Source organism: Camelina sativa, chromosome 16 (genome assembly GCF_030686135.1).
Source record: "Camelina sativa cultivar CO46 ecotype springtype chromosome 16, ASM3068613v1".
NCBI lineage: Eukaryota > Viridiplantae > Streptophyta > Magnoliopsida > Brassicales > Brassicaceae > Camelina > Camelina sativa.
Window position 1 is genome coordinate 3134469 of NC_141895.1, and position 13394 is coordinate 3147862.

The following is a 13394-nucleotide window of genomic DNA, read 5'->3' on the forward strand; positions in this document are numbered from 1 at the left end:
TTGTTCGATTATCGTAAGTGTAGAGACTTTGCTTGTTTTTGCTTATTGGTTGTGTTTGATCCTGTTAGTTTTCTCGTTTCCTACTACTATATATGCTTTTGGTGTATAGTATTTAATTGCGGGATGAGTTTCTTTTTTTTTTTTTTTGTCTATATCTGAATTCTGGTTAAAGTTTCGAGCTTTATCTGTTTATCTCTCTGTTTGGCTTCATTTAATGCTTCTTCATTGTTTATTTGCTAAGCTGTGATTTGATTTATATAGTTAAAGCTAACATGGTTCTGTATATAGTGGTGTTTACGCAGTTTTTGATATATGGTGGGCAGGGTCAAAAGCCTCCAAATTTGAGACGGCCTGCAACCTGTGCCCAGATGGTAACTAAGCAAAGCGTGGTGATAACTGAGGAGGTTGTTGGGCCAATGATGGAAAAAAGATCTTGTGTCCATTTTGATAAATATGTTAATTTGGATAAGCTGTTGAAAACGATTGAATCCTCTCAACATATCAAGTGTGGAGAATGTAACGAAGGAGTGCTCGTGAAGAGAGGAGGAAGTAAGTGGAGCATGAGTGGAAACAACGGGTTTTGTTTTTCTGCTAGAAAGGCTATTTGGGTTTGCTTGGAATGTGGCTATTACGTCTGTGGAGATGTTGGTTTGCCGACTGGATCTCAGAGTCATGTTGTGCAGCACTTCAAGTTGACGCGTCACCGTTTGGTGATTCAGTGTGAAAATCCTCAGTTAAGATGGTGTTTCCCATGCAAATCACTTGTCTCTTTTGAGAAAGAAGAGGATGGTGAGAAGAAAGATTTGTTGCTGGAAGTTGTGGAATTGATTAGAGAACGATCTTCAAACACGTCCTCCCCTACAGTCGAAACTAAAAATTTATGGTCAGGAAGTGGTGGTTTCACTGGTGGTACACGAGAAGCAAGAGATGTATATGCTGTAAGAGGTTTAATTAACCTTGGGAACACATGTTTCTTTAACTCTGTAATGCAGAACCTTCTCTCTTTGGATCAATTACGTGAGCACTTCTTGAAAGAAGATATGCTTCGTGGCGGGCCTCTCGTTTCTTCCTTGAAGGAATTATTTGAAGACACAAAATCAAAGGTAGGCTTTTTCAGGAATGCAATAAATCCAAAACGCTTATTCTTTTCTGTTTGTTATCAGGCTCCCCAATTTAGGGGATATCAGCAGCATGACAGTCACGAGTTGCTAAGGTATTTGTTGGACGGCTTGAGCTTTGAAGAATCAGAATGAGGCAAAAGCTTTGTGATTCTGATAGTGATGATGACAGTTTTACACATCAGAAACCTACTCTCATAGATTCTGTATTTGGAGGTGAAATTTCGAGCACTGTTTCTTGTTTGGAATGTGGGCATTCCTCAAAAGTGTTTGAACCCTTTCTGGATCTCTCTTTACCTATTCCGTCCAAGAAGTCTCCTCCTGAAAAGCAACAAACCCTTTCTCCTGAACAAAAGGTTGATAATAACGGGGGAGTCAGCAAAGATTCAGAAGTTGTGTCAGCTAAACCTGCATCGGATCACAATTCCATTGTTCCCATCTTAGAGAACCCTTCTGCTATGAGCCTTGATGATATGCAAGTCTCTGGTATTGCAACAGAATCTGATACCAAACATGATAGCTTTTCGGAGGATTTGCTTGGACCTGATACCGAAAAAGGTGATAAACGAGAAGCTGTATCAGATGAAGAAGATACACAGTCTGATGAAGACACAGATCTAAGTGGGATTTCCTCAGAGATTGATGATGAGGCTCGAATTTGCGGTTATCCTGATTTAGGGGAAAGTTCTTCATCTGGAAATCTATTGGCTGATGAAGAGCTTCCATTGATGGTTGCAGATTCTCAGATTCTGTACATGCCTTATAAAGATGACATATCCTATGATGATAACACAGTTGCAGAAGTTAAAGGTGGGGCTTCATCATATGTGAGGGGCCACCATGTACAAATCGATGAGACTAGCATCTCCTGTAATAATGGAACAGTTCAAGCAAGCGAGGGTGAAGGTTCCTCGTCAAACGTGAGCAGTGATCATGAACCAAAAATAGATTATGTTGACTTTAGCAGTTTTTTTGACGAGCCTGCGATACCTGAAGGACCTGTTTTCAGATTGCCATCTAAAGCTGAAGTTTCTGAAGCTGGTTTTGTGGCTGTCAGCAGTAATGATAAAACAGTTCAAGCAAGTGAGGGTGAAGGTTCCTCGTCATACGTGAATGGTGACCATGAACTAGACATAGATAATTTTCACTTTCGCAGTTTTCTTGACGAGCTTGAGATATATGAAAGACCTTTTTACCGACCGAAATCACAATCTGAAGTGTCTGAAGCGGGTTTTATGGCTATCAGCAGTAATGAGAAAACAGTTAGGCCTGGTAAAGGTGAAGCTTATTCATCATTCATGAGCTGTGACAATAAACAAGACAGAGATTATGCTGACTTTATTAGCATAATGTATAACGTCCCTGAAAGACCTGTTTTTGGACCGCCATCTAAAGCTAAAGTTTCTGAAGTTGATTTTATGGCTGCTAGCAGAGACTCTGATCCTGAAGTTGTTGCTGATTCGGATTCACCAGTGTCTGTAGATGGGTGTTTGGCTCAGTTCACCAAGCCTGAGATTTTGTCAGAAGACAATGCTTGGCATTGTGAGAATTGTTCGAAGAACCTAAAACTCCAGCGGTTGAGAGAAAAGAGAGAAGCTAAAGTAGGATTGAGCAATGGATGGGTGGATGAAACTGAAGCTAGTACGGCATCGGCTATTGATGAATGCATAGATGTCGAAAACAACTATAAAGCCGGAGTCACAGAATTGCTAAACTGCAAGAAAGAGAAAAACGTTATAGATGATGGAGTTCTGGGAGATTCAGATGCAAAGCAAGATCCAATTACTTCTTATGTTACTGAGACTCCTATCCTCGGTGGAGAAACCATCAGTTCTCAACTAGCCAATGGCTATGAATGTGAAAACTGGGAAGACAAGGCGGCAGTAGATTCTGAGGAAGTGATAGTAAAAAGAGCTGCTACTAAAAGGGTACTTGTAAACAAGGCACCACCTGTCTTGACTATACATCTCAAAAGGTTCAGTCAAGATGCTCGAGGCAGGCTAAGCAAGTCACGTGGCCATGTTGACTTCAAAGAGTTCCTCGATCTTAGCCAATTTATGGATAATACTAGGTAAATGCCCATTTTCTCTATAGACTTAGTTAGCATAATCTCTTCCTTTAATGTTTACCACATTTGGTCTGAACAATCATAAATTCTGCTTGTCCTTTATTACTCTCTTTAGGTGGACCGAAGAAGACCAGCCGGTTTATAGGTTGGCCGGGTTAGTGGAGCATCGAGGGACAATGAGAGGAGGTCATTATGTTGCTTACATTAGAGGAGGTGACAAGGCGAGGAGGGAGTCTGATATTAAAGAACCTAACGCATCAATATGGTATCACGCAAGCGATGCTTGGGTTCGACGTGTTTCTTTTGAAGAAGTTCTCCGTTCTGAAGCTTATATCTTATTTTACGAACGTATCTGAGATTCCCAGAGGTGGGAATTTTCTTTCTTATATATAGGTGAAAAGGACAAGATAAGGTTTTGACGTTCTTCACAGTTTGTACTGGTGAATTTGACTCTCTTGACAATTAAGTTTAAAATATGACTACAACAGTTTGCCTTGTTTGGAAAGTTATTAAAGTATTTTTGCTTTCAGATATTGTTTTTTAAAGTCATTCACAAGTTTCGTTATAAAGAATCGTACATGAAGTGTGTTAAACGAATTGCTACTATAACTGATTCTGAGTTCAGAATGAACAGATCCGTACTAGTTTTAACTTCTAACCAAAGTTGAGTTACAGATGAGAATGGCAAAGTTAACTGTAAAATTTTTACAAAAACCTACCGGTCTAACTACTTGGTTTAGTTGTAAACCGGGCATATGTCAGGCTGACGTACAATATATATAATGTCTGCGGCGAGATAGTACACGTTTTGATTCCGGTTCCAGCTCCACAATGCATGGGTCTCATTCTTCACCTACAAAATGCCAAAAGTATTAGCGGTTGGCCCTTGGCACACTGGAACTGGTTCAATCGGAGAAAATAACAGAACCGGTTCTGAGTTCATGTGTAAAAAAAGCAAAAAATGTGATTTAGAGTCAATAGATTCAAGTACGCTTATGCCCCCAAGGAACTAATCTCAGTAGGTTACTTGAACATCAAGCGATAAAGAATAGGGAGAGATCTAGTAACTTACTTCTAGCATACCGAAACCGAAGCTGCTCTCTCTGTATGCGCTATAGTCTGGCTGCTTAACCGGACAAATCTCATCGCTTATAGGCTCTAACGTGAAGTTAAAGCCACTGGCTCTGCACGAGTAGTTCTGAGAAGGATCTGGACAATTTCCTGGGTCATCTACATGCTCAATGTCCAGCTTCCCAGCTCCTCCTGCACCGGTTGATATATAAACCGGACCACATTGGTCTAAAGCGTAGTTATAGACTCGGTTTGACCTCTCATAGGCATCAACCTAATTCAGGTTTTGCGGGATGTAGTTAGTGTGAAGAAGAACATGTTCCCCAAAAGCAAATGAACACTCCCACAGAACAACATCTTACCTGACTATTGAAGATGATATCAACTCGGTAGCTATAGAGCAAGTCTTCAAGAATTAACCTCATGGGTTCAGCTTCTCTGTAATACCCTTTGAATGTGCTGTACCAAGGAAGACTCCAAGTTGCCACAACCCATGGAGTTTCTGATCTATCTATGTTTCTCAGATCCCTTTCAAGCCAAATATACTGATCAGCTGTCGGAGAACAGGCACTAGGCAAAATTAGAAACACATTTCAACCACAATATTAACCTAAAAGAAAGCAAAATCAAAACCTGGAGAAACTTTACATGAATTATCATACGGTGTATATGAATTGAGCACTATGAAATGAGCTCCTCCCGCGTTGAAAGAATAGTATAATGGTGAGAAAGAACCGCTTTCCTTTGAAGGGAATGTAAATCTTGAACTGTATGCACTGAACGTCAAATTACTACCGATCTGCAGCTCAATCTCGTGATCTCCAGCTACCATCATGGTTGGAACATTAGCAGTGAGTGGCTCCATGAACCTGTCATCAAAACCCCACCAATAATTTAGTGTTCAAAACCACCAAAGGATTCACAATCATAAATCAAGCATCTTCATTTACCTTCCCCAATAATCCCAGCGAGGCTGATAAGTTTCTCCACTAGAATAACAAGAATCACAATCAGAACTGCTCCCATTGTGTCCACATTGACAAGAACTACAATGTAGTTTAGAGTTATTCGTGAGATAAGTGTCAGCGTAGCTGAATCCTCCAATCAAAACCACAAGATCAGGATGGTTAGATAGAATACTTCTCAAAGTTGCTGATGTGTTGTAAGTAAGACCTAAGTCTCCAGCCACAACGATTCTGTGAGGGTAATTCTCTGATGTAGACTTAGGCATTGTCCTGAAGTAATACTCTTTGCTCATCGCTGATACAGACGGGTCTCCGCATTGATAGCGATACAATGTGCTTGGTTTAAGATTTGTGAGTTGAACATGGTGAATGATGCCTGAAGTATAGTTCTTGAGACCATTCTGAGGAGGATACTGTTGGTTATAAACAATAGAATGACCTGTTGCACTTCTGCTTCTAGTAAGGACATTAAATTCACGGTATTGAACTATGCTTTGCACAGAGTTAGGATCCAAAGGAAGAGAATCTTCTTCGCCAATTTGGAATTCCCCTGTAGTAATAACACAAGTTCAGAGTTCTGACAAATGCAGAAATAGAAAGAATATAAGCAAATAGTTTCTGGAAGCTAAAGGATGAAACTTTAAGACAAAAAATTTTGATGTTGGAACAAACACAGTTAGATCCAGATCTTACCTCAGAAAGATTACAACTTTATGGACAATGAACTCATGTAATGAAATGTTTAAAGTATAAAGATTCGACCTTTTTAGTAGATACCCAAATCTACGGGGAACAAATATAAAGAAAGAAGAAAAGTTGAAGAGTCAAAAAAGAAAGACCTGTGACCCAAGAAATCCAGACGGAGTCAAAGCTGTAAGAGAGAGAGACGGAGATTTGTTCAGGCTGAAACTCTGAATTGGGTTGTACGAAACTCGGGTCTGATTCTGGCAAGTCGAATGCAACCGGGTTAAGATTCGGGTCGAGCGGAGCTGTCTCGGGCTTAAACGGACCTTCAAGCGTCGTAGAGAAGCCATGAACACTGATAGTAGTAACAGTGGAAACCAAAATGACGAAAAGGGACACCTTCATTGTACATTTTACCACCATTTTTAACATAGATGTTATTGTTTATTGCAGCAGCGAAGAAGATAATATAACTCTCTTTAGTCTTTACTCTTTACCATACAATTTGGTTAATTCACGGGAACGTCAAATCAATTCCAACTATTTCCCGGTTTATGTTGTCAACCGGTTGAAGCGTTGTCAATATACCGGTTTTTAGATTTAGAGTTTAAGACCAAATTATTTTACCGAGAGAAAAGTAATAATTAATTTTCCTTCAAAATCTAAAAATATTACGAATCAAAATGAACAACTGGACAACAATGTTTTCAGACAAAGACTTTTAGAGATTCAACATAACAAAAACCAAAGTGGTCGTAATTAAAATTCTAATTAAAGAAACCCTAAAAGCGCCTCTTCTCTTTTCTTTTTCTTTCCCGGGGGATAAATTCCGGCGAGATCTCAACAAGGAGTATAAGGACCGCCACCACCTAGTTCCATGACCAACAAGATCTCATCTTCTTCTTCCATCCTCAGCTGTGGAAATTATTATATTTTAATTAACTAAAACACTGCTTAATTTCTAGAAGCTTAAAAATATGAGACCAGACCTGAGCAGGAGTCTGTCGTGGTTTGATGGGTTTATGGTTGTAGAGGAATCGGACAGTATTGTACTCTAAGTTTCTCTTTCGACAGTAAGCAGTCATTAGTTTCTTTAGATGTGCATGAGCTCCAATTTTGTATATATCCTCTGATCCCTGTTCCATCCCCCCCAAAAAAACAAAAAAACAAAAAAAATGCGTTTATATAAATTTGTCAATATATAGAGGTTTTTTAAGGAAGGAAATACCAAAAATACAAAAAAAAATTGTACAAAAACAAAAAAAAAAAAGCAAAGATGGGGTTTTGTAAATTTTGGTCAGATGAAGAGGAAAGAAAAATAAAAGGAAAAAAAAATAATGTTGAAAAGATAAAGAACGGACCTGTTGGTTCTTGACCTTGAGAGTGAGCTTCTGATGGGGTGGTTCAGGAGATCGAGACCTCTTTGATAGAAAAGAAACAGAGATCGTATTCGTCGTGTCTGAGGAGCTCACCATCGTTGTTGTTGAGAGAACACAAACCTAAACCTTTAACGGTTCCAGAGAGAAAGAGAGAGAGAGAGAGAGGAAAGGGAGTTGAGAAGAGGAGAGGTGAGAAAGTTATGGAAAGTAAAAAAAGAGTAATTGAGCGAACATTAAAGTACAATCCTCGTCTAACGCTCTTATTGGTCCATTTTCTTTCTTTTTTACTTGTCAAGTTTCCCATCTTACCCTTGGTCTATTGTGTTTTGTTGCCTCTGAATCACCCATCACAATTCACACACTTCACAGTTCACACGTTACACATTCACATTCCAACAGTACGTTGAAATTTGTACTGACTCATGCAACAGGCTCATTATTAACTTACAAATTCAAACATATTTCAAATGATACAAGGAAAAAACCAAAAAAAAAAAAAAAAGGAAAAACAAAACTAATACATCTGTTAGAACTTTCAAAAGAACTGTATAATAGACTACGCTTGCTTTTGTTTATTGCCCGTCTCTCCTCCAAACCAAAAAACATCACACTTAGAGAGATGGGTCTCATCCTAAGGAGAAGAGTTCCATGTCTAAAAAGTTCTCTAACGAAATAAATAATCTGACCTTTTTACCTCCACAAAGTGTCTGACTTGAGGAGAAAACAGTGTGTGAGACGGAATGGATCGATCTACGTGAGGACAAAACAGTGATGGATATCTTCATCATTATCATAAATAATTGATATAATCTGGAGATTGGATGATTCGGATCAGCTCCTTCAGGTTTGCTAGAACCTGACGTGGTCCTAGACTATCTTCCCCCACAAAGTTCAAGAGTTGCTCAATGTTCTGTGATATGATAACTATGATAAGATGAGGGGAGGGGCAAACTATGCATTGTTCTGTTTCAAGCATCAGGAAGAGGAACAATACCGAAAACTTTGTTTAACTAACCTTGTTTAATAAAAAGACAGCATAGGCAGCTCGAGTTGTATCTTGACCATCCAGAAACAAAGGGAACTCTACGAATTTAGAATTTTGGGAAAGAGTGGAAATCAGAGACATGTCTGATGATGAAGGCTCAATGTAAGGTGCATAGTCTCGAATGTATGTTTTCGAACCACCAAGGCGCAAAGGATAACGAATAGGCACTCTCAAGTAAGGAGCTATTAGGGACACGGCCTGCAAAACCCAAACAGGAAGCCATTAGTATTTTTTCTACCAAGAATTTTTAAACCAATATAACATAATTTAGTTTGAATTCATGAGCAGTGATTCCTGAAAACCAAGCAAAGAGATTTAAGGCTGCACAAAAAAATCAAAGTATAAAGCAAGTTTTAATGCTTAAATCGGGTAAAAAGAAAGAGAACGGAACATACATGGGCTACATATCCTAGGGCAGTTGCCAACTTCTGAACTTCTTTCTTGTCGGTGAAGAAGCTCATCTTTGTAAACGGGGCCATACTAAAAGGCAACCCCAGAATTCTCACGGATCCTTGACACAGAGGCTTAGTTACTACAAAATCCGTAGATAATAAATAAGCATGACAAGAAGGTAAGATGCTGCGATTAAGAACTTTTGTCAAACACTCGACAACAAAGGCAAAGTTAGTCCTGATATCAATACCAGGCTGAATGAAGTCAAGATAAAGGCATGCATTAAAAGTTTATTACTTCTAAAAGCTCTTAAACTCGAAGTATACAACTGACCTAATCTACTGCCACCTGGAAATGATTCCAGTTCTTGGTCTTGTGAAGGTCCAGCCTCAATCTTCAAGGGATATATAAATGAAACTTGAGATATCATGTACTGCTGCCTCTTCCTCAGCTTATTCGTTACAATCTTTAGATGTGCATAACCACTTTCACCTTCTAGTTGGCAGTTTGACTCCTATGACAGAAACACAAAAAGCTAAACTGAGTATCTATGATTCAATGATTTACCAATTGGTCAGAGCATGGAGAAAATACTGCAGAAAATCAGTTTGCCTTCTCGAAGCAATTTTCATCAAATCATTTACTCATAACAGAGCTACGAGACAGTTGAATGAAGAAAACTTAAGTCAGGAAACGCAGATAGAAATGAAAAAATGAACTACAAAGATGGGGCCAATGGAAGATAGGGGAACAAAGAAGCATGTGAAACAACTAATTTAAAACCAAGATCCTAATAGAAAATGTACAAAGTGATGCATTTGTCTTCCTAAGAAGATTAGTTTGCATTGAATGAGGTAATACCTGCAATTTGCTTTTCGCGAAGGAAAGAGTTGTGCCGCCCACCAGTAAAGATCTCACTTCTGTACTGAGATTCTCCTCTTTCTTTTTAACATCCTGCTCAGTAACTTTGCAAGCAACTGATGTCTTGTCCACCAGCAATTTTCTTGCTTCCAGCCTCTGACGCATTTCTTCAAGCTCATTAGTGCGCCTCAATGACTCAGTACTAACCTGCCCGAAATTTAGCCGCCCGCTAATCCGCGGGCTAATCAATTAAAGCTCATTGAGTGGATAAAGTCAGTAACAATAAACTTCTAAAAGAGCGGTCGAAAGTCTCAAATGCTAAGTAGTGCATCAATTACACAATTAAGCGCCACTAATAAAAATCTATGCTTTCCAACAAAGTAGTCAAAATTGAGACAATGCCACTTATAAAAATCTATACTTTCGAACTAAGAAATGAATTAAAAAAACCAGACAATGCCCAAAAAGAAAACACAAGGGTAAAGAGAAAAAAAACCTGAATAAGAGACTCAAGTTTGGGCTGGAGGATTTGCTTCTTCTCTGTGGCTAACTTCAGAGCAGAAGAAAGACTCCATAACCTCGTGAGCTCATGGTCGAATTCTTCCCACTCTATAATCTTCACATCTTCTCGATCGCTTCTTCTCGAATTTTCCGACAAACTTGGCTCCGTTTCTCTTTCCATCAACAGTTGTCTCGGAATCCACGCAACGCAAGTTGTGGCATCAAGTCTTCAGATCTTTTCATATCAAGCCTTCGAATTGCATCACCGATCTTAATTGAAACTGAGGGATTCGGATTAGAACATAAACAAAAACCCTAATTTTGTAAAAAAAAAAAAGAAAACAAAACCGATCAGATCACGTGGAGATGATTTGGTTCAAAGGAAAAGGGCAAGAAAAAAATCGGTGAAATGAGAGAACGATGCGTAGGATTGAAGAAGGCTTCTCAGGGTTGATTGATTCGTCCACACAGATTTTGATTTCAGAAAAATTTAAAGTTTGTTACTTTAGGAAAGAGAGACAGAGAAAGAGAAATTTCCGGGTCAGAGATTACCCGAATTACTAAAAACGGGTGGGTATTTTCTAAAGAGCGGGTTACACCGTTCGATCCGCCCCAACTAAAGTGCGATTTTCCTCGTGGAAAGGCATGATGATTTCTTAACCGCAGTTGTTTGTACCAAACCAATCATTTCCTACCGGTTATCTCGATTTTCGACCAATTCTCAGTATTTTTTAATAAAACTAGATGAAGACCGTCTGTGCGGGTTTAAAGTTTTATAAATGAAATTAAATTTATTAAAATTTGTTGTATGTTATATATAAATTTTATTTTTGTTATAATACACTGATTTATATCCATTTACAAATCTTTAATGTATGTTACTATTAAAAGTATATATTTTTATACCTAAATGTACTTTTGTATGTTACAAAAATATGCTTTATCACCATCTAGAAACTGTTTATGTAAACACATTAAGCCAAATATATTACTTTCACTTCTGCATAGTTTTTTAATTACTAAAATTGTTGGCTCAAAAAACATTTTGAATAAAAAATATATTACATAATATACTAATCAATGATGTATCATCACAATAATGTATGACCACCATGGAGAAAACATCAGCTCCGCCTTCATCCCTTATGGAGAGAACTTTGTGTCCAACCTCCTCCACCATGGAGAGAACTTTGGCTCCGCCTTTCTCCCTTGGAAAGATAACCTTGCGTCTATTCTCCTCCACCTTCCTCCCTTGCGGAGATAACTTTGTGTCTAACCTTCTCTACCATAGGGAGAACCTCGGCTCTGCCCTCCTCCTATGTGGAGAAAATATATTCACGTATTTTGGCTATCTCAAAATGGCTTGTTCCGACAACCAATGAAAGTAAAAACAATTTTCTAACTTCACAAAAAAATCTTTTGATAGTAACTAATGTTAAATTTCCCAATGTATTCGTGATAGTAACTATGCCAAAGTGAAAGTAAAATAGTTGGCTTAATGTGTTTATAAATAACATAATATACTAATCAATGATGTATCATCACAATAATGTATGACCGCCATGGAAAAAACCTCGGCTCTGCCCTCTCCCTTATGGAGAGAACCTTGCGTCCAACTTCCTCCATCATGGAGAGAACCTTGGTTCCATCTTCCTCCCTTGGAGAGATAACCTTGCGTCTAACCTCCTCCACCTTACTCTGTTGGGTAGATAACCTTGTGTCCAACCTTCTCCACCATAGAGAGAACCTCGGCTCTGCCCTCATCCTGTGTGGAGAGAAAATGTTCACGTCTTTTTGTTATCTCAAAATAGCTTGCTCTGACGACCAATAAACGTCAAAACCTTTTTCAATCGTCACAAAATCTTTTGATAGTAAATAATGCTAAATTTCTCAATGTATTCGTGGAAGTGTCTTTGACACATCATGATGTAGCCTCTGTCTCTGTAACGCTTCAACCGCCACATTGTTTAGTGAGCCCATGTCTACTCTCAGTCCATGGGCCCACCTTCCCAAGTGGCCCTACATCTATTCCCGGCTTGTGGACCAACCCATATTCGATGGCCGGTTTGTTACGTCTGGAAGTCTTTAAAAACTTGATTGCCGACCTTACAAATCAACAAATGATATTTTCTTGTGTTTTGTCCTCACTCGCGCAATTTCGTTAATCACTTCCAGAAAGGTCTCCCATCATGAAGTTCTTTCAAGACCCTTGACTGAAAAAATAAGTGCATTTTGATGACGTATGTGGCTAAATCAATTCTTTTAAACATTTCCGCAAACCAGGGTGTCAGAGTCTTTGAGCTCTTATAGATCTATCAACAACGATTTTTTTTTTTCAAATCTATATATCTATGTTTGTTGTACGCTTGTGTTTGACTAGCCTATTTTATCAATTCATTAGGTTGATGAATAATGGTAACAATTATGTTTGCAAAAAAAAAAGGTTATGACCACCAATTAAGGTTGAGAAATTGAAAGAAAATTATGTTGGCATAATTAAATAAACAATAGAAAATTATAAGCATGTTAATATATGAATCCCAAATCATTCAAAGATTAAAATATAAATTAAAACAATTTAAAAATATTACAATAAATTTTAAAATACAGTATTAGAAAAAGATGACTCATATATTAATTTTTTTTTGGTCAACATAATAATCTTATCTATTCCCAACTGAAAAGGGAGAAAATAGTAGAAAATTTTGGTTTAAGAAAATAAGAAAAATTTACCTTTCCATTAAAATATATTCCCAATTAAACAAAGTTGAAATCAATGTTTTTAAATAAATTATTTAAATGCGGATTCACCTGCACGTCAAGCGCGTGGTTATTCGCACCATGTTTTGTTTGTAAACAATTTCCCACCTCACTGGCTCATTTGAGCTAATCTTTTGTTGACAAAAAAAATATATATATTTAAATATGAGGCGATCTTTGATTATATAGAAGTGAGTACAAAATTTAGAATTAATAATTAAAAATATATTTTCCTTAATCCTTTTTTTTAATAATTAATCACTTAAAATTAAAAATAAGTAAATAATATTATAATTTCGAATTTTATGCAATATATATATATATATATATAATCTCCTTATAATTATTTTAAAAAACTTTGTTTTTTTTCTAAATTCTGAAATTTTTTATAATTAGCTTTTTACTTTATTAATATTTTTAAAAACAAAATATTTTCTTTTTGTTGTAATCAAATTCTCCTATTAAATATTTTTTTTGAATTTATTACTATTAAATATTTACACATGTCAAAATCTCAGATTGATAACTTGACACATGTCAAAATCTTAT

At 37.4% G+C, this 13394-nt stretch overlaps 4 protein-coding genes across 9 annotated transcripts; 1 reads left to right on the forward strand and 3 right to left on the reverse strand.

The window, feature by feature from the left end:
* Positions 1-324: 324 nt before the first annotated feature.
* On the forward strand, positions 325-3715 carry LOC104753304 (ubiquitin carboxyl-terminal hydrolase 1-like). The gene is given in 3 exon segments (XM_087491584.1): positions 325-1245; positions 1248-3189; positions 3302-3715. Coding segments are annotated over 3 exon segments (3060 nt in total). The 5' UTR covers positions 325-368; the 3' UTR covers positions 3543-3715.
* Positions 3716-3770: 55 nt separating this feature from the next.
* On the reverse strand, positions 3771-6363 carry LOC104749587 (purple acid phosphatase 13-like). The gene is made up of 6 exons (XM_010471244.3): positions 6062-6363; positions 5208-5772; positions 4906-5126; positions 4620-4810; positions 4259-4531; positions 3771-4039 (listed from the first exon to the last, which is right to left on the reverse strand). The coding sequence occupies exons 1-6, from the start codon at positions 6336-6338 to the stop codon at positions 3923-3925; spliced, it is 1644 nt and encodes a 547-aa protein (XP_010469546.2). The 5' UTR covers positions 6339-6363; the 3' UTR covers positions 3771-3922.
* A 164-nt stretch (positions 6364-6527) lies between these two features.
* On the reverse strand, positions 6528-7538 carry LOC104749588 (small ubiquitin-related modifier 5-like). The gene is made up of 3 exons (XM_010471245.3): positions 7268-7538; positions 6896-7042; positions 6528-6821 (listed from the first exon to the last, which is right to left on the reverse strand). The coding sequence occupies exons 1-3, from the start codon at positions 7379-7381 to the stop codon at positions 6747-6749; spliced, it is 336 nt and encodes a 111-aa protein (XP_010469547.1). The 5' UTR covers positions 7382-7538; the 3' UTR covers positions 6528-6746.
* Positions 7539-7694: 156 nt separating this feature from the next.
* LOC104749589 (vacuolar protein sorting 38) lies at positions 7695-10675 on the reverse strand. Of its 6 annotated transcripts, none has more exons than XM_010471248.3 (6): positions 10081-10675; positions 9585-9813; positions 9057-9237; positions 8726-8862; positions 8301-8528; positions 7695-8195 (listed from the first exon to the last, which is right to left on the reverse strand). In XM_010471248.3, exons 2-6 carry the CDS (start codon positions 9747-9749, stop codon positions 8076-8078), a joined length of 831 nt encoding a protein of 276 aa, XP_010469550.1. In that variant the 5' UTR covers positions 9750-9813; positions 10081-10675; the 3' UTR covers positions 7695-8075. The 6 variants fall into 6 exon arrangements, with proteins under 6 accessions (XP_010469550.1, XP_010469548.1, XP_010469549.1 ...); XM_010471246.3 differs by having other exon boundaries at positions 9585-9791; positions 10081-10639; XM_010471247.3 differs by having other exon boundaries at positions 7695-8209; positions 9585-9791; positions 10081-10592.
* Positions 10676-13394: the final 2719 nt, after the last annotated feature.